Source organism: Triturus cristatus, chromosome 1_2, assembly GCF_964204655.1.
Source record: "Triturus cristatus chromosome 1_2, aTriCri1.1, whole genome shotgun sequence".
Lineage (NCBI taxonomy): Eukaryota > Metazoa > Chordata > Amphibia > Caudata > Salamandridae > Triturus > Triturus cristatus.
The window spans coordinates 949,738,432-949,763,784 of record NC_140580.1 but is presented as its reverse complement, the minus strand read 5'-3'; the positions used below and the strand labels follow the sequence as shown (position 1 = coordinate 949,763,784).

The 25,353-nt window shown below is 41.4% G+C and overlaps 1 protein-coding gene across 3 annotated transcripts in view; it reads right to left on the bottom strand.

The window, feature by feature from the left end:
• Positions 1 to 25,353, bottom strand: part of RGS3 (regulator of G protein signaling 3) — an 834,919-nt gene that overhangs the window by 733,409 nt on the left and 76,157 nt on the right. The window contains exon 2 of one of the 3 annotated variants that reach the window (XM_085609988.1): positions 22,983 to 23,282. The exons of the other annotated variants lie outside the window; for them this stretch is intronic. Coding sequence (XP_085466114.1) covers positions 22,983 to 23,023 — 41 coding nt within the window. The 5' untranslated portion in view covers positions 23,024 to 23,282. The remainder of the gene's footprint in view (positions 1 to 22,982; positions 23,283 to 25,353) is intronic. 3 annotated transcript variants of the gene reach the window in all.

Below are 25,353 nucleotides of genomic sequence, written 5' to 3'. Positions count from 1 at the left end.
GGAAGAGACTTGACCTATTACAATACAACACATCGTGACCTTCTAAACAAACACTGTCAAAGCAAATAGATTGCAGAAAAACTCACATTGGTGTAGTAAATGTGAATGTCTTTTAGCCATGTCATAGAAGAGCACATATGCTGTTCTGCATGACTAATAGTCACAGAAAAAAGTGCTATGATACGGCCAGCGCCAGCCACGTCCTAGCGCCTTTTAATTTGTCATGAGGGGATGAACAATAATCTCAACACCAGTGTCGCAGAGACAGCGCATGTGCTGCCTAGCCGAGAACTAAAACTGAATTTGTCCGAGTGTAATGTATTTTTTTCTTTGCAGAATTGGAGCACTTTACCTGAGCACCAGTTACATTACACTAGGACACATTCAATTTTGGTCAGCACGGTGAAATTTGCCCGGAATCACAAGATGTTGGGCCGAGCCTCAAACCTGGTTCCCCAGCTCCAAAGGCAGCATTTACGGCTGTTACGCTACACCCTGTTTGCATTAATACTATGGGGATTGGGAGGGGAAAGAAGCATCAGGGATGGGTGGGGAAAAAGCAACAGAGATGGGGGCGAGTGGGAGGGGGGGGAAGCAACCGGGATGGGGACGGTGGGGAAAAAAAGCAACAAGGCTGAGGGCGGGGAAAAAAAGCAAAAAGCAACAGGACTGGTGCAGGCGGGAGGAAGGGGAAAACAAGCAACAGGGCGGGGGCGGGAGGGGAAAACAAGCGACAGGGCTGGGGCGGGCGGGAGGGAGGGGAAAACAAGCGACAGGGCTGGGGCGGGCGGGAGGGAGGGGAAAACAAGCGACAGGGTTGGGGTGGGCGGGAGGGAGGGGAAAACAAGCCCCCCCTAAAATATCATAAGATTACAACATGGAAACAGATGAGAGCATCAACAGATTTATCACATTGTATTTAGATCTCGACACTTCTACTGGATATTCTTCTACCAGTTAAATCTTATGCTATTTTATCCAAGCTGGGATGACACTCTCAGGTAGGAATTAAGCAGGATGGAGCCAGAGGGCCCTACTCCATCCCCATCAACAACTTCCCTGTTATGCATCAGATCCCGAAAAACTTGCGGTGGAATTCAGATAACCATTAGGTGTGTTTTTCGTGTTACTATTTAGGTGGAAGCATACAAGGAGAGTATCTGCTGGATGTTGTTCTGTCCTACTAAAATCAGTTGTAGTCAATGTTTTATTTTGAGAGCCACGAAATGAAGCATAGAAAAAAAGAGTGATAACAGATTTTGGTCACAATATGACTTATTTATTGGTGGTGCCATACTACTTTTAGGGACTGTGGTGAGTAGGAAGGTGATTTCTCGCAGTGAAAAATGCCGACCCTCTGCTGATATCTGATGAACCATCTTTATGATGGAACAGTTTCCTCTCAACTTTTCAAATATAGAACCCTAATAAAAACACCCCAGCTATCCAGGGATGTAGCTTTTAGGGGGTGTATGAGGTGAAACACCCCAGAACTATTTTTTTAGTCTGTCCTGGCTTGGCATGGTTCACTGAGTAGGCTGTCCCGACAACAGTGACATCAAGTCACCGTTGCTGCAGACTGAGTAGTAGAGGTGGACGAGCCAACATATTAGAGAGTTGAGCCAGAACCCAGACAAGGGTCAGGCTTGGTTCTAAAAACCTGTGTACAAGTCGAGACATTTAAATATTTGGCATGTAAATCATGTTACAAAATAATGTAAATATATGATAAAGTTGCTGAAAAAAGGCATTTCTTTAACAGGTGCATTTCACTTTAATATTTCAGACTATAAGACTGCATTCAAAAATATGTATTTCAAGTAATAGTTTCAAAACGATAAAAAAAATATTCATGCCCTCCCCTCACCCTGACTACAATGCTACTAATGAAATCGGAGGCAACTCAGTGGTCATATGTACCCCGCATGTGGCATAGATTCTTAAAGACAGAGCAACACTATAGTCTGTTGAACATAAAAGGTTTTTGTACAGTGCACCTTTAGAACTGACGCATTTAGATGCATCCTCATTTGTGACTATGAAGAAAAAAAAATTGCTCAAGATCGAACAATTTGTTCCAACGGGAAAGCCGCAATTCCCCCCCCTATTTTCTGATTCAAAACTGCGCAACTCAGCTACTAGATGAGCATCATTTTCTTCAGCCCATTTTACATCATAAAGTCACAGATTTGGATTCTTTTTTTCAAATATGTATATATTGAATTTTAATGTTCTGTTACGTTTACGCCTATTAATCTATGGAACAAAGGTTAATGAAGAAAACATTACATCATTATCGGAGAAGAAACAATGTTTCCATAAGGGGCCACTAAGCCTGCCAGGTGCTGAGCCACACTGCCGTCTCATCAATGAAAGAAATGAGTAACTTTATGCCTAACAAACTGTTAACAACTTGGGGTCTAAATTAGTACAGCGAGTGTATGCTGTTGCTGCATCCACCTGGCACCAACTGCAACAGCAGTCGCACGCATCCCCCTAAACCCAGGGCACTTTGGGTCTCCTATAGACCACTGGTGCCTTGCCACTGCCATCCTCACATTCATGAGGACACCAGGACACCCTTGGGTAATCGTGCGCTCTACAAGCTTTAATAACATAACATAACATTCAGCTCTCACCCTACCCAAGCACTCCCATTGGCTGTGTAAAGACCACTCAGTCAGGGCTGCATTTGTTACATTGAAGGTGGTTTGTCGTCCGATTTGGCCATTAATTTCATCCGGTATGTGTCGCAGGCAGAGACGTTTTAAGGCATGAGCAAATTGGGCTCTGACCCAGGGCCCCAACCTTTCAGGGGGGTGGGGGGGGGGGCTGATCGAGCCAGATCTGTTCTGCAGAGGCTTGCCCTGATAACCTTCAATAGTTCTTAAACAGATCGTTTTAAATACCGCTATTCCCTTATTATTTTTAATGTGGGTGATGTGTGAGGGTCTTTTACAGACATTCTGTATTTTGAGCTAGGCTCAGAGGTCTTTCCAATGTTACACCAGTTGTGTAATCACTCTTAGTAGTGGAAGCAGGCGGTAATAGCACCTCTCCTCAAAAAACCATCACTGGACCCTAACTGCCCCAAGAACTACAGACCAATCTGCCTCCTACCTTATCCTGTAAAGATAGTGGAGCTTCTGGTGAGCCGGGCACTTTCCTTCTTTCTGGAGGGTAATATTAAGCTGGAGGAAGAGCAATTTGGTTTTCGCCCAGGTCATGGGACAGAGACAGCATTGGTTACCGTGTTGGACAATCTTAGAATGCATGCGGACAAGGGACAATCTGCGACTTTGATTCTCTTGGACCTGTCCGCCGCATTCGACACGGTGAACCATGACACTCTATTAGCAAGGCTGGATGAAAGTGGGGGTGGCAGACACGGCATTGAGCTGGGTTCAAACATATCTGGCTGGAAGACGGTAGGCCGTAGCCCTCCCTCCTTTTCAATCAGAATTCATTAATAATGAGCACGGGGTACCTCAGGGGTCCTCAATCAGTCCCATCTTATTCAATGTTTATATGCGGCCACTCTTGCACGTTATCAAAGCACACAATATTAGTGTGGTTAATTATGCTGATGACACCAAATTGATAGTGTCCCTGGAAGGTGACCATGCCAACTCCCAAGAAACATTTCATAAATGTGTGCATGAAATGGTAAATTGGTTGAGAAACAATTCACTGCAATTTAATAATGAAAAAACTGAGATTCTGCACTGTGGGGTGGGCAGAGTGCCATCAGTTTAACCATCTGACTTCTGGCCTATCCCTACAGATGCCCCCTTGGTACCCGTGAGTATGGTACGTAATCTGGGGGTCAGCTTTAATGATAAGCTTAACCTGGAATCGCATGTCAATTAGCTGGTTGGGAACTGCTATACTCTCATTAGAGGACTCGGAAGGTGCTGCCATTGCTACCCCCTCAGGCTAGAGGTACAGTGGTTAGGAGTGTTATCCTTAGCCGCCTGGATTACTGCAATGCCTTGCTACTGGAGTCCCCGAGATATTGGATCACGAGGCTCCAGAGAATCCAGGCAGTAGCAGCAAAGCTTGCACTATCAAGAACACGTCGGTCATCAACATCTCAGGCGTTAGCAGAGCTGCACTGGCTCCCGGTGAGCCAAAGGATACTGTTCAAGTCCTTGTGTATTGCTTTTAAAGCGCTTCATGGACTTGGTCCCAAACCGCTTCAGGGTAGATTTGGATGGTATGCACCTGAATGCACCCTACGTTCCTCGTCAGCTAATCTGGCAATTATCCCGAGGACTAAGATCTACAATGGGGGGGGGGGGAGAGCGTTCGGCATAGGAGCTGCCCGCCTATGGAACAGTCTTCCTCTGGAATTGAGGCAAATACAGGATCTACGGTTGTTCCGGAAGAAAGTCAAGACTTGGCTCTTCCCCAGAGTATAATCAGCAGGTTCAGTTCCGCAGTTTACCCCATAGCACCTGACCGTATCTTAGCGCCAGGATGCCCGTAGGGCTATAGCGCGCTTTACAAATGCTGATACAATACAATACAATACAAATGTGTTGATGTTTCATGCAACATCCATAAAAAAAGGTTTCTTTTTGATCAAACCAGAATCCCTCAAATATGAGGAATGGGAAGGTGTCACAGAGATTACTTGCAGCAATATTAGTGAGCTGCGGCTGTCTTACAATATTGAAAACACACTTCACTATCCCTGAATATTTAGATGTAAACACATTTAGAATTTGGACAAATGTCCCGGTGCACTGTGACTTACCTGGCCAAAGAGGGCATGAAAGTGCTAAAACAAGATCATAAATTCAAAAATGTTCCGAACAGGGGCACCCAAAATACATTTGGCCCAGGGCCCCCAAAATCCTTATGTCGTCTCTGGTCCCAGGCCATCCCCACAGGAGACCTGCCCAGTTAACTGCACACAGAGCAAATTTCGTCTGCCTCTGCGGTCGCCCACTTTCAACGGTCCAGCAGCCAGCCAGCCTCCTATCTGTGGTGAGCTGGGCGACTTCCATTCTAGTGCAATACACCATTTATAGAGTAAAACCACTAATTTGACAAAGCAGCAGTCATATGTCACTGCTTTGTGGTTAATACTTGGCGCATGAGGCAAGATCGTGGAGGCAGGCAAACGCACCATGAAAGATCAGATAGTTTTGGGCTCAAGTATATTGCAGAGTGGCCCTAGACGACTTGAGTGATGCACAGGCAGGGTCGAGGGGATGGGTCTGATTGGGCCCTTGCCAGTCATTTACTCCACATCAGTGTGCCTGCTGTCTGAAGGGCTTTAAGTGGGTCGGGTCCTGACAGGTCTCAGATATGGAAGTCATTAAAAACTTTGAAATGGGTCTCCATCAGGTCTTAAATGTATGTCTTTTAAAGTAAAAAACAACTCTCAAATTCCCAAGAACCGTAACTTCATCTTGCGTTTCCTGAAAGTATTTTTTTATTTTCCATATCTTGCGTTTCTCTCGTTTTTTTCATTCTTCTGGAGGTCTGGGTAAGTTTAGCATGTGGATGAGTATTCGCGATGGGATATGAGTGATAGTTCTGCAAGGGAATCTGAAGGCAAAGAGAATTCCTCACAGTGCCTGTAGGAGTGTCATAAAAGTGTTCAGACTTCATGCACATGCAATCTGGGCTATTAAAAGGTCTGCTCTGGGTGCCCATCCTAAGCCTGGTCTGCTATTAGGTGTGGGCTTATGCTAGCCTGCTCTCCCAGGCCTCCCAGCCCTACATTACTGTGAGCCGGAACTGGACAACATAGTCCAGACTACCTTGCAGAGGCCCTACACTGTCTGGCCTTGCATTTCCAAAATAACTGAAAATGAATGCCTTTAGCCCTATCCATTATGACCATCCAGTGGCACCAGTCAGCCCTATCCTTTTTAGTTTGGTACACCTTGTTGCTTGTAGAGAAATTTCAGCATCACACTCTCCTAACAGTATTGACTAAGCTACGCCCCCAGTCTGCCTTTGCCAAAATGGCGCCGTAGGAGGAAAGAAATTTGCAGCCCTCGCTGCTCCTGTGAATAAAATAAGGCAGTAGGATGGGAGGGGACTTTAATGTAATTTGCCAGGGACTGACGTCTGAACACAGGAGTTGTGACTAGGGTCTGAGCACAGACATTTCTGCACCTCACCCAAATCATTCCCAGGTTAGCTCCACACGCGGGTGCCAAGTTGTTAGGTGGGAGCAGGGGTTAATACTGTGCGGCAGCAGGATGGGAGAGGGAGATGGGTGGGTAAAGGATGGGAGAGGGAGATGGGTGGGTAAGAAAGCAGGCTGATGGTGTGTTAAAAACAGCGCTTGCAGAACTGGTGCCAAGTGGCAGGGACTGTGTTCTCTGCAGGAGCTTAGTGCAGACAGCTCCTCACGCCCCTCTGAAGAACGGCACCCTGGGCCTGTGCCCAGCGCACCAGTGCTAAAAGTCTGCCCTGGCTATGCCCACGGGAGCCCCGTCATTTACACTGATTCAGGGCTGTTCTTAGAGACCCATATCTCCAATGTAGTAAGCGCGTGCGTTTGTCAGTTGAAACGTTTAAGGTAAATCCTCTCTTACATCAATCTAGAACACCATACTAATGCCATACTCACCCTTACACAAACTCCCCTGGACTATGAGAACTCTTTATACTCTAATCTACCTGATAATACCGTTAGACTTGCCTAGAATGTGGTAGTCAGGCTTGTAACTGGTTACCAGTGCCACAATCATATTAACCCTGTAAGGAAGGCCAAGCACTGGTTTTCAGTCGGGAAAAAAAACAATTTCAAAACTGCTAATCATAGTTCCCGTTACACATTCAAATGCTCCCCTATTTTGAGTGGGGTGATATACACCAACCCATACATTACGCTGATCTGATACATTTTCGTTGATATTCCAAAAACAAAACAAAACACATTTGCTATTTTGAGCATTCTCAGTTGCATCTGCTAAAACATGAAAGTCTTATTCCAGATCCTAGAGTACCATCTACTTTCTTCATATTAAAAAAAAAATGCAGTGTTCATTTTATTCTATGATTATATTTTTCCTTAGGGACAAAGGACCTCTAGTGTACATGTACTGACCAATACAACCTTAACATTTGTTTGACCTTAATGTGGCTCCAGGTACATATTCTCATCTATCTCAAAAGAGTGATTTGTCCGCTGGCGTCTGTTAAAAATGCCAGTTTAAGTTAAAAACAATAATCTCCAGTAAATACTGGAGAGCTGCTTCTTAAGCCCTGCTGCTTAATAAAGCCCCATTGGTGGAAGACATTAAAGAATACAGGGGGGCATGCCTTCTGCGCTGAGGCAAGATGGCGGCGGACTGCTGAGCTCAGTTTCCTCAAGGAGCTAACAACTTCATTTTCGGCCTTTCCGAGACCATGCTCTCTAAGCTGGTCTCATGCCTCGCAATGTTTCTGCGCACTTGCAAGCTGGCGGGAGCTTTTAAAGATTCGTCCTGCTCTTTTTATTGCAACGACAACGTTCTCCCACACACGCAAGCGGCCGCCATTTTAACTGTGTGGCGCACGTATCATTATTCCTCGATCTCAGAATTGTTGCCAGTGCTTTGGGTGAGCCTGCCTTCTTTCCTCGTCATTACTTCCTTATTTTTGGCCAACTATGCTTTGTCATTGGAGAGCCTGAACCCTCAATTTTATGCCTGCTATACTCTATGCCCTTCTCTCAGAGACTTCTACAAATGGTCTGAACTGCTTTGTCTCTAGCCCACTTTCAGCCTATTGCCCCCATCATATACTATGATATATAATTGCTGAACGTATTGGCATTGTGGATTAGATGCACTAGCTCTCTTATGGGATTGAAAACCTGAATTGATGTGAACGTGGACCTATAAGCCTTGGGGCGGAATTTCAGGAGGTCTTCTGTTCGCGGTTTCCTTGCACGTTTCGCGAGCCAGTGGGAACTACCATAGATTCTCCGCTCCACAACCTGCTCTGAAGTCGCATATAATTAATCGTCCTTCTCCTCACCACAGTGTTTGTATCCTCGCACAACTCTATCAAACTTTCTCTCACCAGTTATCTATTATATGGGCAGGCTTTCTACCACTAAAAAGTTCTCTCAACAACCAGTGCACATCATCAAGATGGCCAGCAACTCTCTTAATCTCGCTAAATCCTCTTACTCTGGCACTAAACCCAAAAGAGCCAAAAATGATCCTCCATCTCCGATCTAGTGGTCGCCTAATCCGATCTTAGATAAGATACGAATTTAGATGAAATACATGCCCATAAACCGTTTATGAACACTACCAATGAAAAACTGCAACAAATTGAAGACCGTTGGATCATCATGAAAGGCAAAACAATGGAAATGGAACACATGAGTTACCTTCAGGACATGGCTACTAAAATACCCATACTGGAACGAAATTCAAAAAAGTTACACACAAAGACCTCGAAAATCGCAATAGAAGGAACAACCTTCACCTTTATGGCCTTCCGGAGAATATTGAAGGCTCTGATCTTCTTTCCTTCTTAAAGAAATGTTTACCCGACCTTCTCAACCTACAGTCTTCTGTTCCTTTTAATATCCAGCAGGCACATCGTTTAGGCTGCACTCAACCTTAATCTAACAGACCCGGTGGTATTATAATGCTCTTTTTGGAATTCACCGATCTGATGCGGGTTTTGAAAACTGCCAGAGAAAAATATCGTCTTGTTTGGTCTGGTCATAACATCTTCATTTCTCAGGATATTTCCAAGACAACCAATGCAAGACAAAGAATTTGCCTTCAATTGAGATCTGGCATATAACATCCTTGTTTCTGCAAAATTACTTATGAAGGCGTCTCTCGCTTGTTTAAAGATCCGATTAAACTGAAAATGTGTTCCTTCAAACAATCATGAAGCAACCTATGGACACAAATACGCAATGCCCTTATATTGTTAAACTGTTAATTCTGCATGGCTCTCGCTTCTTGTTGTAGTTTTTATCTTTGCTCTTTAATATGGTTTTTATGGCGTAAATTTTTTCTTTTTTTTCTTCTGTATGTTGCTGTTCTTGCATTTGGGTGCTGACCTGCCTGGTTCTCATTTCTTATTCCCTTTCCTTCAAATCTGGCTTCATGTCCTTGATATGTCCCTTCATTTTCTTTAATTCTTCTCTCATTGCCTCTTTCATTCTACTCTCCTTTCCATTCTTTTCTTCCTCTTTTTCTCCCTCTTCCTTTTTCTATAATTGTATATAAAGTGTCTATTTCTTTATTTTATTTTTTGGTAGTAACTCCATGTTATTCAATTATTGACGCATTGTGTCTTTTTGTTTCTATTCTGGTTTTTGCAGTTTGACATCAATGTTCCTGTATCCCTGTCTTTATTCCTCAACATGTTTAATGTTGTCTCATGGAACGTTCGTGGTCTGGGTCATCCTGTTAAACGTTCAAAAGGTAAGCTCACATTTATCGAAACTTAACTGTCAAGATTGCTTTTTTGCACTGTAACGATGCTGAATTGCTTAAGCTTAAACGACAATGGGTGGATCAAGTTAGTTTTTCTCCTGCTGTTAACTGTAAGGGTAATTTTGCTATTTTATGTCACAAATAGTTAAAAATTCAAATTCTATCAACTGAATGTGATACGAGTGGACGATGGGTATTACTTAACGCCACATTCTATATTAAACAGGTTACCTTTTAAAATATTTATGGTCCGGTCAAGTCTGATCCATATTTCTGGCATAATATTAAATTCAAATTATCCTCCATTACTAATCGTAATATTAGTGTTGCTGGTGATTACAATGATTGGCTAGACACTTTTTCTGACAGGAAATCCAATTGCAAATTTAAACCAGATAAATCACATTCCAATCTGCTATTGCCTCTCGTCCACTCTATGATGTATGGAAAACTAGTAACCTCGATACAAATGAGTTTACATTTTTTCAAATGTTCATCATACTATGTCTCGAATGGATTATATTTTGATATCTAAATCCTTACTCCTGTCCATCAAATCTTCAGAGATTGGCTCTATTTTAATTTCTGATCATGCCCCCGTTTTATCCTCTTAATTTATCCCTTGCTACTCCCAAACATGCTCGATGGAGATTCAACAACTACTTACTATCTGATCAAACTTTTATTTTAGAAGCTATTACCTTTATAAAAGAAAATTTTCATTTTAACAAACCTAATGACACTTTCGTCCATAACAACTGGGATGCTTTTAAAGCCTCTTTTAGAGCCTTTACCATTGCTAAGTTGTTGAATTCCCAATACCTTTCCACCCTCAAACACATTAAGACTCTAGAACACACTTATTTTACTTCTAAATCGCCTTCTCACCAACAAGACCTTATTAAAGCTAAATCCACTTTGACGAGGCTGGTTACAATTGATGTTTGCAACATCCTACTTAAATAAAATCGAAATATCATGGGGTCAGAATAAAGCTGGTAAAGTGTTGGCCAACAATCTAAAAGTCAAAATCGGAAAAGAAAGGTATTGGATCTATTCGCAATGACCTTACTAACAATCTTCTACTCTCTGATTCAGACATTGTTAATGCTTTTCAGTTCTATTATAATTCATTGTACACAGAAGATACTCATCTCCCTAAATATCATGCCCAGTCATTTGTTTACGATCTCCCTTCTCACCCCCCCCCCCCCATACCGTACACTCTGGCTCTCCCTCAAAATATATAACTCTTCATGAGATTTTGAATTCTATCAAATCTTTGAAGAAAGATAAAACTCCTGGTCCTGATGGTTTTTCCATTAAACTGATTTCCTCCTTTTCATCTATTTTTAAACCACGTTTACTTGAGCTTTTTACCTCTTTTCTACTGAAATCTAAGCCTAAAGGTTCCTTCTTAGATTCTCTCATTGTAATCATTCCCAGACCTGATAAAGATAGAACCCTGTGTAAAAATTACCTCCCAATTTAATTAACTACGTTTACAAAATCATTGCAAAAATCTTTGCCTCTAGATTAGAAGAGGTTATTCCCCTTCTTATTAAACCTGACCAGTATTGTTTTATTAAAGGTAGGCTTACCTCAGATAATGCTAGGATGTTCTCTAATATTCTTACATTGGGGAAAGGGTTATCCTGATCCTCTTGCTGCATTATCTCTTGATGCTGACAACGCATTTGACCGTAAAAATTTGCCAATTTTTGTTTAAAACTCTTTATTGGTTCTGTTTTAGCCTCATAATTCATTTAATTTATCAAGCGATTATATTCAGAACCACATGCTTGTGTTCCTGCAAATGGATTCCTATCCCCTTATTTAAACTTTCATAGAGGTACCAGACAAGGTTGTCCCCTTTCCTCTTTTTTATTTCTTCTTTGCCTCGAACCTTTTTTTGAACGCATTTGCCATAATCCTTTGATTTCAATACAATTCCTATGAAACTAAATAATCTGCTTATGCAGATGATATTTTGGTCTCTCTCTCAAATCCCTTGGTTACAAATTAAACTTCTCTAAAACTGAGATTTTACCTTTAAACTCCCTATGTTATCAATTTATGTTCTCTGATAGCAATTTTATGTGGTGTCCATCTAAGATTAAATACCTAGGTGTCTGGTTCTCTCCAACCATCTCTCACACTCTTGCTCATAATTTTAGTATACTAAAACTTAAGATTCAAAACTCACTCTCTTCTTGGTCCCCTCTCCATTTATACTGGTGTTGTAGATTGGATACTATCAAATGATGATTTCACCTCTTATTTGTTTTTTTTTCGCTCTATGGTACCTTTTAAAATTCCTAATTACTACTTTACTCAAATTAATTCTCTCTGTACCAAATTTCTTTGGAATAATAAACCTGCCCGTATTGACTTATCAAAATTAATCAAACCAAAAAATGAAGGGGGCGGTTTCCGAATTTTAAACTATATCACACTGCTTTTTAATTTAGACAAATTCATGCTTTAAATAGATAGACAATATCAAGACTCCCCTATACCAAGCTGGATTAATTTTCAATGTACTCTATGACATGAATTTACGATATTATCTTTATGACCAATTGCACTTTTATCTCTAATCATCCTATCTTAAAATATTTCCAACATCTATTACATCCACTGTTCACTCTTGGGCCTAATTTTTATCAAGCTTTTCTTGCCTCCTCTGTCTGGTACAGTAAGTTTATTAAGTTTTGCCATAAATCATTCTATTTTAAACATTGGAAAGAAAAGGGTATATTATATGTTCACCAATTAGTACCTCAACATTCTATTATACTCTTCCCTACATAACAAGAATGTTATGGTCTACCTTCTTGCTTACCCCAATACTCTCAATTATCACACATACTTCAATCTTTTTTATTAACCAAAAGCTTTCCTGTTGACTCTTCACCCTTTACTCCTTGGACTCCTTTATACAATATTACTTCTGATTCTAACCCTAAAGCTTCTTTCATATATAAACGTTTGTCTGCTCCTATCTCCTTAGACTAAAATCCTCAATTGAAAGAGCATGGGAAAAAGACCTCTCGATGTCCTCCTCTCGACTCAACAATGGGATACGCTATGGCACAACATTTTTACTACCTCCAATGCTGCCAGAATCACTCAATCACTATTTTTCCTATACAATAGAGTGGTTCAAACACCTGTTTTTATCCATAAACTCAATCCCTCTACTTTACCTCTTTGCTGGTCATGTCTTTCCTCTACTGGTATATTTATTATTGCCCTAATGTTTTTAACTTGTGGAAATCCATTTGGTCTAAATGTTCTAAGATATTTCAATGTTGTTTTCCATTATCAATTGAAAATGTTTTTCTTGGAACTATGTCTGTTGATTTCCATGACAATTCTTCTAAATCAAGGGTGACCTTTTTATTGCTCTTGCTTTTAAGGTTATTCTTCCTTATTGGAAAGATAATTCTAAAATATGTACGTTAACATGGTGGAATTTTATTTGCGATGAGCATAGAATTTCTACTGTTTCACCTTCATTGTTATCTCAGAAAATGAAGTCTGATTTACTCTGGTTACCCTTTACTATTTTTTTCTCTTCACACTTCTCTTTACCCTAATTTCTATTAGTCTATTTTTTTTAATCTTTCCTTTTCTCTCCCTCCTCTTCTTCTACTCCTTTCCCATCCCCTCTTTCTCTCCTTTTATTCTGTCTTAACATATAAAAATGACTAATGTTAAGATAGGTACTCTACTCTTTTTTTTTACTTACCTTAAAGCGTAAGACTGCATTTTACAGTTTATCATTACAGTAACATATTTACCTTTAAGATATGTATTTTTGCTATGTTATTTTTCTTCCTTATGCTGACTAATCTTGGTACTCACTTTTTAACTCCAATAAACAATATTTAAATGAATAAAAATAGAATAGAGGGGCTGATCTCTGGAGTAGGCTCTCTGAAAAAAAGATGTTAGTGAATTTATGATACATCATATTGACGGTTGTATGTTGGAACAATTAGTTCCACAACCACGACTTCCTTAACAACGAGGGCGCTACCACGACCTCGTCTAAACCACCATTTTTTGACCACGTATTCCTTTACCACAATTTTGTTGTGTAAAAGGAATGCGTGTTAAAGAAAATGCTTTTCAACTACTACCCAGATCCCCCCAAACCTTCCTGCCCTATAAAAACGAATTCCCCCCACACCCTATAAACAAACACTTTCACCCATACCCCCTAAAAACGAATGCCAAACGCCTACCCCCTCAATCCTGTTAAAACTGATTCCCCACACCCTAAAAATATTCACAATCACCCCCACCTCCTAAAATCGATTTCAACCCCTTAAAAACAAAATTTCCACCAACACCATATAAACAAACATAGCGCCATAAAAACTAGTCCCAAAACCCACCCCTTAAAACTAACTCAACCCCCTTAAAAAGAATTCCCCCACCTTAAAAATAAATACGATCATCAACGCTCCCTAAAAACAATCTCAACTCCCTACAAACTAATCCCTCCTGCACCTTCTAAACAAAGACGATCAGCCATAGCCCCTAAAAACGAAACCCCAACTCCTAAAAACTAACCCTAAACCCCCCATCCCCTGAAAATTAACCCCTCTTACCTGTTCTTCTGCAATGCTCCTCCGAACTCCGCCCTGCCCGAACACTAGACCGAATCAGCCTTAACCACGCATGTGTGTGATTAAGGCTGAATCGTTGTTCAAGCAAGTCGTTGTTTGGCTTGCGTGACTCCGGAACTCGTTGTTCCGGAGTCGTGGCAAAGGCCGTTTCCCCATATGGATTGTACTGTAATTCCTCAACATTTTATCACTCAGATGTACCTGTGCAAGTTTAAGCATTATATAAAGAAAATTAACATAATACCGCATTCTCTCACCCAAGGCGGCCAGGCTTTTTCTGAACGGAAAAATATATTTAACGTATTCATGTCTCCTCCACCCCCCCTCTTACGAAAACCTTCCAGACATTACCCATCAACAAGCTGCTTTGTCCTGCTCAGGCTCCCAGTGTTGATAATTCATACAAATGCCTTACCCTCTTGACCTAAAAACAATCATCAACAACCTCACTGCTGCTTCCAAGAACTAAATCCTATAAACAAACAAACTCCAACAAACAAAAGGAAATGTTAACTATTCTGCACCATCCATGTGTTTTTCTTACATTTTTTATTTTAATTATTATAATTTGTTAGTTTTCATCACATCTGGTACATCTGCAATTCAATATAATTTACATATCAACGTTGCATAGACAATGGAATTATAGCATTATACATCTTAGCAGCAATCTCCTGTTACAGATCAAGTGTATTATTAGCTGGAGTAGCGTCTTAACTGTTGGATATCAACTATAGCCAACTTAACTTGAATAAAACATAAAATTTTTACCCTTCCCCTCGAGTCGTTTTACAGCATATCTGCCCATTTCCACAAGTATCCCGTCTGTTACTTCACCTCATTGTATTATCCCAGCCACCCATCCTGCCTTTATATGGTATGGACTTAGTTCCATATGCCAGGCAGTGCCTGTAGTTCATTATCCACATGATTATTTCTGGTGTTGTGGGGGCTGAATGTGTATCGGGGGTGGGCGGGAAGGAGGTGAAGAGGGAGGGGTTGCAGGAGGGAGGAATGGGGAGGTTGGGGAGAGGAGAGGGAGGTTGGGGAGAGGAGAGGGAGTGGAGGAAAGACAGGAGGGGAGAGGGATAGTGTCACGCCCGCAAGTGTGTTTAGAAGCTATTAGTTGAGTGCTGGTGTCCACTCCCCTTATGCTACTTCCTGTTGCCTACCCCTCTTTGTTCTCGGGGGCATCCGTTGTTGCCTCAGAGCGCTCTTGCCAAGCCATGCAGAAGTCTGATAATATTGCTTCCCATGCTGCTGTTATGGATTGCTTACGCAGACCCATCGCGTCTTCGCGGAGGAGCACTATGCTATCCGTCTGCGCCCAGCACAACAGGGACTGATACCAGGCTATTGCTGCTGGGGGGTAGGGGACTTCCGGTGACACAGGAGCTAGCGCTTGGCCACTATGCGGTCTAAGTCTATGTATCTAGACATTCCTTTGTATTATTTGGGTCTTTGGTACAGTCCCAGTATACATAATTACCTATTCTGCACCATCCATACCTTCAATTCAAAACTCAAATACAACAAAGTATTGTACTCAAAAAACTCAAATTCTACAAAAGTAGTACAAAGTACTGTATAACTTTATTGAATGTGCATATAAACAGAAAACAGCACGTCAGCTGGTAAACTATACATCCTGGAGTTGCCTTCAGGATCTCTCAACTGGTACATTTAGGCTATCTCTGTGCGGCCTCCCAGGGGTGAGAGAGAAAAATGTGGTAAAGCTATAAAAGAAAAAAGCATACACTAATACAACACCAAGATCCTCTTTATCCTTTGCCTCACCACCCATTTCCATGACCTCACCTTTTCAGTTCACCCCTCATTCGGAACAATCAGGTCCGGCTTATTCAGACCTCTCCTTCAGTCCCAAGTAAAACCAGTTGCGAAGTTTGTTTTCACCAACTAAGGTTATTGAGTGGTGTTTAGCACTCCAACAACTACCACAGAAAATAGCACTTAAGAACAATTTTATTCCGTCTTAACCGTTTTCATACCTCAACAGCTCAGAAATGTGGATTTCAAAAGGCTAAAAACAATCATGGGCTGCTCCTTCTCAGGAGCAGAGAAGCTTTGTCCCGCCTGCTCCGAGAGCAGCAGGCAAACACAAAAAAGTGGCATATCAATGCCATTTTATTTATTTGCCACCGCATCTGCTCACGCGGTGTAAAGCGCAAGTGGCAGGGCTGAATCCTGCAAATGCAGGATGACAACACTGGTCTACAGTGTGCATGTCAGACTGGCCGGCTGTCTTGCTACAGACCAGCCCAACATACATACTGTAGTGTAGACTCAGCAATCCAAAGGCTATGAAACAATCTAGGGATTGCTGGGACAGACCCCAGCCTCAAATTGAGTGCTGGGTGAGCCTGGTCCTATCAATCCTGGAGCTGCTTTCACAGCATGAGAGCAGCTCCAGGATTGGTTGGAGTTGCGTTTCACAAGCAGGAAGGAAGTCCTTCCTTTCCCTGCTCGTGGACAGCAAAGAGAAGGGGCACACAGGTCGATCTATCGAATTTATGGCGAGTTGTGCGCCTTCGCACCCACAATTTTTTAATTAAGCTAGCCGTCGCTAAAATTAATCTGTCTCCACTCTCATCCCCATTCAGAGCAAGTGAACACAGCAAGGAGGTCTTTGAGTGGACTCTGGGAGAAAGAATGCACAGCGTTCAAGATGGTTTATTTTCATCTCACCGGCAAAGCAATCCACGGCCAATCTCCTAGACAGCTTGCCATTGCCTTCTAGGGTTACCAGCAGACTAGACGCCCAAGGTTAGCTTCCTAAAATCTAATATATGACAGGGCGGATATACTTTCTTTGGAAGTAGATATATTTACAACCACGAGTCTGGGTAGGTATCCCTCCACATCTCAAACAGAAACCAGATTGACCAAAGTTCAACAAACCATCCTTTTGAGTGTGACTTACAGAAATGTATCTACACACTCTTTCCTTTTAATATAAAGTTCATTAAAATATACAATTTGACAACACTACTTATTACACAAATCTCAATAATAATTTTAATGTACATGTGTACAAAAATACAATTGCAGATATACAAATTAAACGCTTAAATGTTTCGAAAAAGGTGTTTCCTATTCAGGAGGAATGGATACTTGTGTCGTGTAATCAGTTGTTGGACAATGGACAAAGATGTGTTGCAAACACAATCTGGCGAAGGTCTATTAAACTGCAAGAGCTTAGTCCGTTTATTTACTTCCTGCCCGTGCCTAGTACAGCATACAGAATCTCTTCTAAACGTTTTCTCTTGCTCTGTCTGGTCTTCAAGCAATCCATAATGAAAGCGACCCATGTCAGTTGAAGTAAAATCAGGGCTTGGTTATCAGTTTTCCTTAATCACTCTTTAGCAAGTTGCCAGAACATTCACATATTAATTAAATCCAGGCCCCATTACACTAACCATATGATTTTTACCTCAGTTTTTCTTACCTCACCATCTCCTTGCATTTGGTAGTCTCTTGATGCATTAATACCCTGCCTGAAGTTAACAAAGGGAAAGCTCTTGCACAGACCTGTATACCCCTTTTCACCAAGCACAAAGTCGTGCTTTAAAAAGTATATATATTGAACATTTGTACCTTTCTCCTATCTAAACGAATTCATAAAATTACTGGATAACAAACAAGTAGCTTAAACAAAACCTTTTTGTTTCATAAGTACCATGAAATGGGTCACCAACAAAGGTAATTCAGTCCCCTTTACAAAATACCATTCAATTATGGAAACACTATCAATGTAGCATCAATATTTCCGGCGATAGATAAGTACCCTCACTGGTGGGAATTTTTTATAAAGTAATTTCCATGTTACTTTTTTTTTTTCTTTCAGAGAATATTTGTTATGACCTTTATGTATTTTTGAAGAATTCGGTTTGAATTTGCTGGAGACCAGGCCGAATACCTTGCACCAAGGGATTTTGTAAGCCCCTTTCTTCCTCAACAGAGCAGTACATCTCTCTCGAACATATAATACTATTATTCTAATCCTGCCTTTACATCCATATATTATCTTGCATCTTCCATAGAATTATTACCACATAATTCCAACCTTTGAGTACGACGACACTTCCGGGCCAAAGATCAGGTGCCATTTTTCCCACAAATAGTTTTTGTGATTTCTTTATGAAGGATCGATGTGTACAATACTGTGCATAGATTTTTCGTTTTTTATTTCTTTCTTTCAGATACTTCTTAAAACAGCATGCCTGAAAGCCAACAGACAGCCTTCTTTTTATTTCCAAACTCTTTTTCGATTTCAGGTCACTGAAAGCTTTAGCAGTTGCCCAACAGGCTCTCATTGCATCAGATGTAGGTGCAAGAATATCAATACATCTAACCGAGTAAACCGGTCTGCCATAATCCCAACACCATGTTGTCTTGAGCCTTATACAGACTGGAACCAGGTGTGAGCAAACATACCTAATCTGTTCTCTTTCCTGCCTTATAATTTTGAAGCGGCTGACAGGACGTATGAGCGTTCAGCAAATCAGTTTAAACAAACATATGAAGCTTATCTCTTCTACAGAGTTGAGGTCAGTGTCGAAGGACCTGCTAATCAGCAGGAATTAAAAACTAATCTAAAGCACACAATACAAAATTATTCTGTATTCCTGGCTTTTATGCAAAACTTCAATGTACTGGGACTGATTCAGGACTAAAATGCTGTTACAATTGTTGCAAAGGCTTTTACTAGGCACCACACATAAAAATACATGTGCACATCTCTCTAATCTTCATGATGGTGCTCCAGCGCGTAAGGTCAAATTTACATATCCTCCCTGCGTCACAGACCCGTCATCACACTAACTCATTCACACACGCATCCGTTGGTGGGGCCCATAACACAAACATTCATACGTCTCACTCCGTGTCTGCACACAGGAGGAAAGAAGCGCAGGACATGTGTGTGTACCTTATTACCTATAGGAAGAAAAATTCTTTACATTACATCTGAACCTATAGAATCCTAACTTTAACGTCAAGGCACTCCACCACTTGGTCGATGGACCAATTAGTTGGACTGGTTGATGTTAATTTAGAACCAGCTACAACCACATTTAAAGTCTTAGAATCTATAAAAGAACCACAAACTCACTTTAGTAATAAATCATTTAGCTTATCCAATCAAATTCACCTTCATTAGCATAATCAGCATCAATTTCAAATTCAGAATTTTATCACATTAGCATAATTCATCATGATATTTATATTTACCTAATCTTGATTTCCGCGACCATTAACCCTGCATAACAACGCCCTTCCGATACAACCCTCCCATCGCATGCAGGCTAAGGCCCAATTAGTCCGTAGAAAAGTTCTTTGTCCCGCTCAACACAGTCCCAACGATCTCCAGGGACCGGACCCTCGTGCAAGCAAATCAATCAACAGGACTCGGATCACACTCCTGGAACGCAGCACTAACGAACGACACTCATCTACTAACCCCCCTTTCATAATAAATTTGGATCACCCTACTACATTTGCTACTTGGGAGACGACTCTGATTGGCCGATCCATTAAATTTGTGAATTCCGATGACTTGTCGAAAAGTTCTTTGGTTCCCATACTCTACTAAAGATGTCATCTATGGCTGGGACAGTTCTCATGCGAAAGGGTCCGAAGTATCCATCTCATGGTTACTTGCTATAGGTATCCTTTGTTTCTTTCAGTCATACTAGTTGAACTTTGGCAGTCCTCCATGTTCCTATCCATGACAAGGAACACTGTGACTTGGACAAAAGGACGCCTGGAGATCTTCGATGCCATCTGATTCTGCGCAGTAGACATCGCGCTCACACGACGGTGGCCACTTCCGAGCTCCATTTTGGATATTGCGGCCTAGTAGGCCCGAATGCCAATTTAAGCGAAACAAACAAAGAATAATTAATATACAGAAATGAAGTCTCTAATGTTTAAACCCACACTAATCTCTTTATATATTAGTATTTTCCTAGCTTATAGCAACATTTAAAGCAATATTACCCACCATTTCGTCCAAACAGGAACGTAAAACATCACAAAAAGCAATATAACCATGCAATTTTCTATATCAACACTCTACCGTTAATATGCGTACCACAGTTATTAATTAGAGTTATTTACCATGCAATTTGCATTTAGTCCGGCGTGTAATTTGTGTTTATTAAAGTGTAAAGTTGGTTAATTGAAACACGGCACACAATTAATATACATTAGTAATTAGAGAGTTACATAATTAGTATTTTCATGCAAAATAGAGGTGTACAAAATGTTGTTTTACCTGCTCCACCAATGGCACATCTCTCTAATCATCATGAGGCTGTGCATCCCTTTCCACCCAGTGCTCCCAATCCTTCAACGACCTGGTATTAATGCCTTCAGTTAACTCAGTTCTCTAAATATCATTCCCTCTTACTTACCCAAGACTGAAAGTCGCCCACTCTTACAGTGATGATGCCCACCTTACATCACCCATAAGTTCCCCTTTGCCCCATTCACTCTTCATTCTCTCACCAATGCCCAACCTTCTTTCTAATGAGGGCACGGATATTCTGTCACACAAGTTAGCCTTTTGAAGTGAGGGAGCTACACCAACCATAGGAGGAGGTCAGGACTCCGAGTAATAGAAGAGACCTACAATGCACTGTTGGAGCAGAAACTGAGTCACCAGCGGTTGACTCGTGTCAGAGGAGGCATTGCATCTCCACCCTCCAAGTACACCGTTCAGTTCTAAGGGAATAATGAAGATTTATGGGTGGATTCTTCCAACTTCCACTTGTGGCAGGGCCTTTTCTGCAGTCTCCTGGATCCCTGTAAGAACTGCCGCATAACCATGGGAAACCAACTGAGCAAGTCTAGATTTATACGCTTAGCTCCATGAACTGAACCATGCTCCAGCCTGCCTAGTGGCAGCTAGGAGTCTTTAAACATCACCAGTTGAGAAATGGAGGATGCCAACTCCCTTCCGCATCCATACCAAAATAGGCGAGTCCTAATCAGAAGGGTAAAGAGGGAAAATACAGGCTGCTGCTGGCAGAGGAATCTGAGGGCTGTCCCACCATTTTAACAATTTGAATACTCTTAAACTGGTGTATTCCTATCATGAGTAAACGCGCAGGAAAAATAATGAAATGTACCACAATATTTGGGAAGACTTTAAATATTTCTTGATCACATGCAAAACAAAAGCAACAGGATGGTCCGATTACCATGAAGAGCCAACCCCGCATGTAGTTGTCATGGAAACTTTCTATTGATGCTGGTCTGCTCTGGTTCGATATGGATTGGCTCTTGCTTCTTATGCGGTTTATCAGGCTTGTTGGGTCTCTGTGGAACACCACTGTCAGAAAGGCCAGCGCTTTGTTTCAACTATTCCCAACCAGCATTTATTTCCATTTCTCTGCAAAACGTTTCACCAGTCCGTTTTCACCAGGGGGTCTTTGTTGCAAGAATAGACCCAGGTACCCACTCGAAAGGGCAACCAGCCAGAGTAGCAGCCTCTCGCTAGGCAGAATCAAAATTGAGTTTTCTTTCGTTATCGGGGATCAGCATCCCCAATCTACCTACAGGCAGTGGATTTGATAGAGCAGTCTTTAATTCTGTAAGAAAGATGGCGAGTCGAGATCATAAAACGCGATACAATCTGGGTTCCCCACCATGAAAACAGGACTGACAAACAAGAGTACATGTATGAGTAGAACACACAATAAGACTTTTTTTGTGACAAGAACAGAATAGTGAACATGAGTACTAAATTCACTCGACAAATTAACCTATGCAGGATTACCTCAAGTTAAATACATAAGTAAATGAGGTACAGCGGATACTGATAGATTAAGGATAAATTAAGGGTACCCTAAGGGATAGGTTTAAGGTTAGAGGAAGGGTAGTTGTGCAAGACAGGTGAAATAAGGAGGTTACCATGAAAATGTAAATACGTGTACTACAGTAACTGGAATAAATGCCACCAACAAATTCTAAATTCCTAATGCAGGGTGTCACAAGGTAAGACAGACTGAGCGTTACATCGAACTACAGGTACCACAGTAAACCAACTTGGTTAGAGCAGGGAATATTACTATATAGATAAGGGATACGTTTTGAGGTAGTGTTAGGACAAGGAGCAGCTTTATAGTAAGGGTGAGGGTAGGTGGAAATGAAAGTTTTAGGGGTACAATTAGGTTTAAGTTTAACATTACTGTGAGGGAAAAGGAAAGGTTGGGGGCTAAGGTAAGGGTGATGTATAGGTTAAAGGTGAAGAATAGTTGTAGAAAAAGGGATAGGGTATAAGTTCAGGATTAGCATCAGGGAAACCGTACCAGATAAAGATATGAACGAGGTAATATTGTCAAGGCAGAGGTAAAATTCATATCAGGGACAGGTAGATGAGGTAGGGTTTTACTGGGTAATTTTGACGATGCGTTAAAGGCAGCTGTGGTAATGAAATAGATCATCTATGCGTCTTGTTTTCCTATGGTCCACGGAAGGCTTCCAAGAAAAGCTGCTCAACTGAGTGGTAGGCATAAGATATGCTGCATTCCTGAATGTCCCAACTGAAGTCAAGAATGGTGATCATGGACAACGTATTTCTAGTCCTGTGTTCTTTCACTTGCAAATCAGTGCTAGGAGTTCTGTTAGTCTTATTGGTTCTGTTTAAGCAGAACAGAACTACAACACCCAGAAAGCATTAGGCTGCACCACAAACTTCCAGGACCAGATATATGAAGTAAGGTGGCCAGAGTGTGTGTCCATGTTATGCGTCTGTCAACCCCCATCTGGACCTAAAATCTATACACAGAATGGTTAAATTCAAGAAGTATTTATTGATCAAATGCCCAATGGAAAGGAATAAAGCTCCCGTGGCGCAGTCACTGGCCACAGCACTAGCAGCATACATAGAAAATATTACCTTACACCTTTCTTGTTGAGCACTGTGGGTTGCACTGCCATGGCTTTTTGCCACAATTGAGTATTTCAGAATGTAGATTCTTGGTGTTCAGTATCTAGGCGGGTTATGATGATCCTATGCATCAGGTGTAGTACACATGTTCTTGTTTCTTTGCTTCATGGTGCGAGCCAGGTCTATGCTCTCCTATTGTGTCAGCGTGCTCCTATGTACGCCGAAATTATAGGCTACACACATTTTCTATGTGCCCCATTCAGTTTTTAAATACCTTCGTTTTGCTCTTTGGGATTCATTCAATTCCACCTGCAAAAAGATGAAGTACCACAGCATCAATATGAGTATTTCTCCTAATAATGATGCTTAGCATGTAGAACCATTGCTATGAGGGATTTCAGAACGATCTGCTTTTTCCCCAAGCATTTTCCCGGTTTGTATTTTGTTTTGCCTAAAAGGTGAACGACATAAAATAACCCAATGTGTTTCAAAACACAACTCGTAATCCCAATTTGAGTGGAGAACTCCTGGTTCTGCCTGAATCGGGGTTAAGGGTTTCTGACTGAATTACATTGGTGTGTGCTTTTCGTTACTATTTGAGGGCTGTCCTTGGCTTGCGACACAACATGCTAGGGCTTTTAATGTTTAAATGACATATACACTTGGAATCATATGTTTAAGCTGTCTGCCCAAGATATGCAGCACTATGTATAATGTTCTTTCTTTCAACAGTTTACATTCTAGGATTGCTTGATAACTCAGAAAGCCCTTTCCCACTATACTTCTAAACCTTGCATGAAAACTTGCCCTTGCTCGATTGCTCTCCTTTCTTTCTTCAGAGTGACCCTCCTCTTACCTTCCATCCTTTGTATACCTTCTATTTCTGAGAATAGCCTCCTCTCAGTTTCATGCCTGCCTGCCTCAATCCATGTTATTGTAATTCTGCAATTGGGCGATACCTCATTTCCTAGATCACAAGCTCGCCTTTTTAAAACCCTATACCTGTAATCTAACCTTAACTAATCTTCGCAAGCCTATTAATCTCACCAACCATTCACATAAAACCACATAGCCTCCACACTAATAATCACACGTATGTGGTATTAATATCTCACAAATTAACTGGAAAAAATGCATGCCATTTTTCTTGAGAGCACAATTGCAATAACATTAACCACTAGATTAACACTAACCTCAATTGTGGAGTAGCATGCTACACACCGTAAAGCGTTTCAATGCCTCGTCAGGGGTAGTAACTGCAATATAAATCCAATTATAATTACTGAGTAACTCCAATTGTGTAATATCTGGGAAAAGGGCAACATTTTCCAAAACATTTCAGGAGTCTTATGTAGAATTTTAACTCCAGTCCTTGAATATTTGAGGGAAAGTTAAAAACTCTCCAAGCATTTTAGGAAAAGGTTGAGAAGTAGAATTTTTTTTGCATTGCGGGCCTGGAAGGACCGCCCCAACCACCTCCAAGCCCCTACCATCCTTGCCGAATTCAGGAGTGACCTCAACACCTGGCTGGTTGAGCGGCCCGACCCCACGCAGAACCTGGATACCCCTCGGGGTGATTAGCGCGCTCTACAAATATTGATTGATTGATTGATGGATTGTGGTGCCCTGAAGGATCAACTCAAGGCAAAAAGAGAATAATACCCCATTTCACTGCAGGTTCAGTCAGGGTAAGCCCAAACTAGTTTGACTCCATGTCCCAGACACACCTGCCCCCAATATAAAGGTTTTTCAATGTATTGAATCCTTGAGTGTGCTTGTATTTGAAGTTGCATCTCAGTTAGGTAGGTACTATGACTAAGTTGTGGTGTTTATTTTATCTACGCCACTTGCCCATATGTAAATTAAAGACCTATAAAGATACAGCTCTGAATAGAATTTTTTTTTTTTGCCTAATCGGCGGTATCTCTTGAAAAAAAAATGTAGTTTATTTAAATATATGATAATGAGGGAAATAAAATAAGTAAAAAAAAAGCACACGACCTAGCACCTGTGGGGCTGAGATACAAGCCCATTTCTCGATTCAAACATGATCGGAGCAGAGCTTCAAACCCTCTGCCACCTCGTAGATTGAGCCTTGATGCCTGCAGAGAGTGTGGGTGCCTGCCCGGGTGCAGATGTCAGATCTGGTCTCTGTTGCTTCTAGTTTTGGTGCAGGGTGCCCAGCTCACTGGACAGGAATGCAGCAGCTACCCAAACTGTAGAACGAGAGGCGCTCTCCATATGACTTTCCCTCCTCACTGTTAATCACGCGGTTATAAACAAACGCAAAAACTTGCCATTACATATCTCCAATGTGTGTTTAGACCTACATCTCTGAACCCTTTATAAATGATTAACACACCGGAAGAACACAAAAATA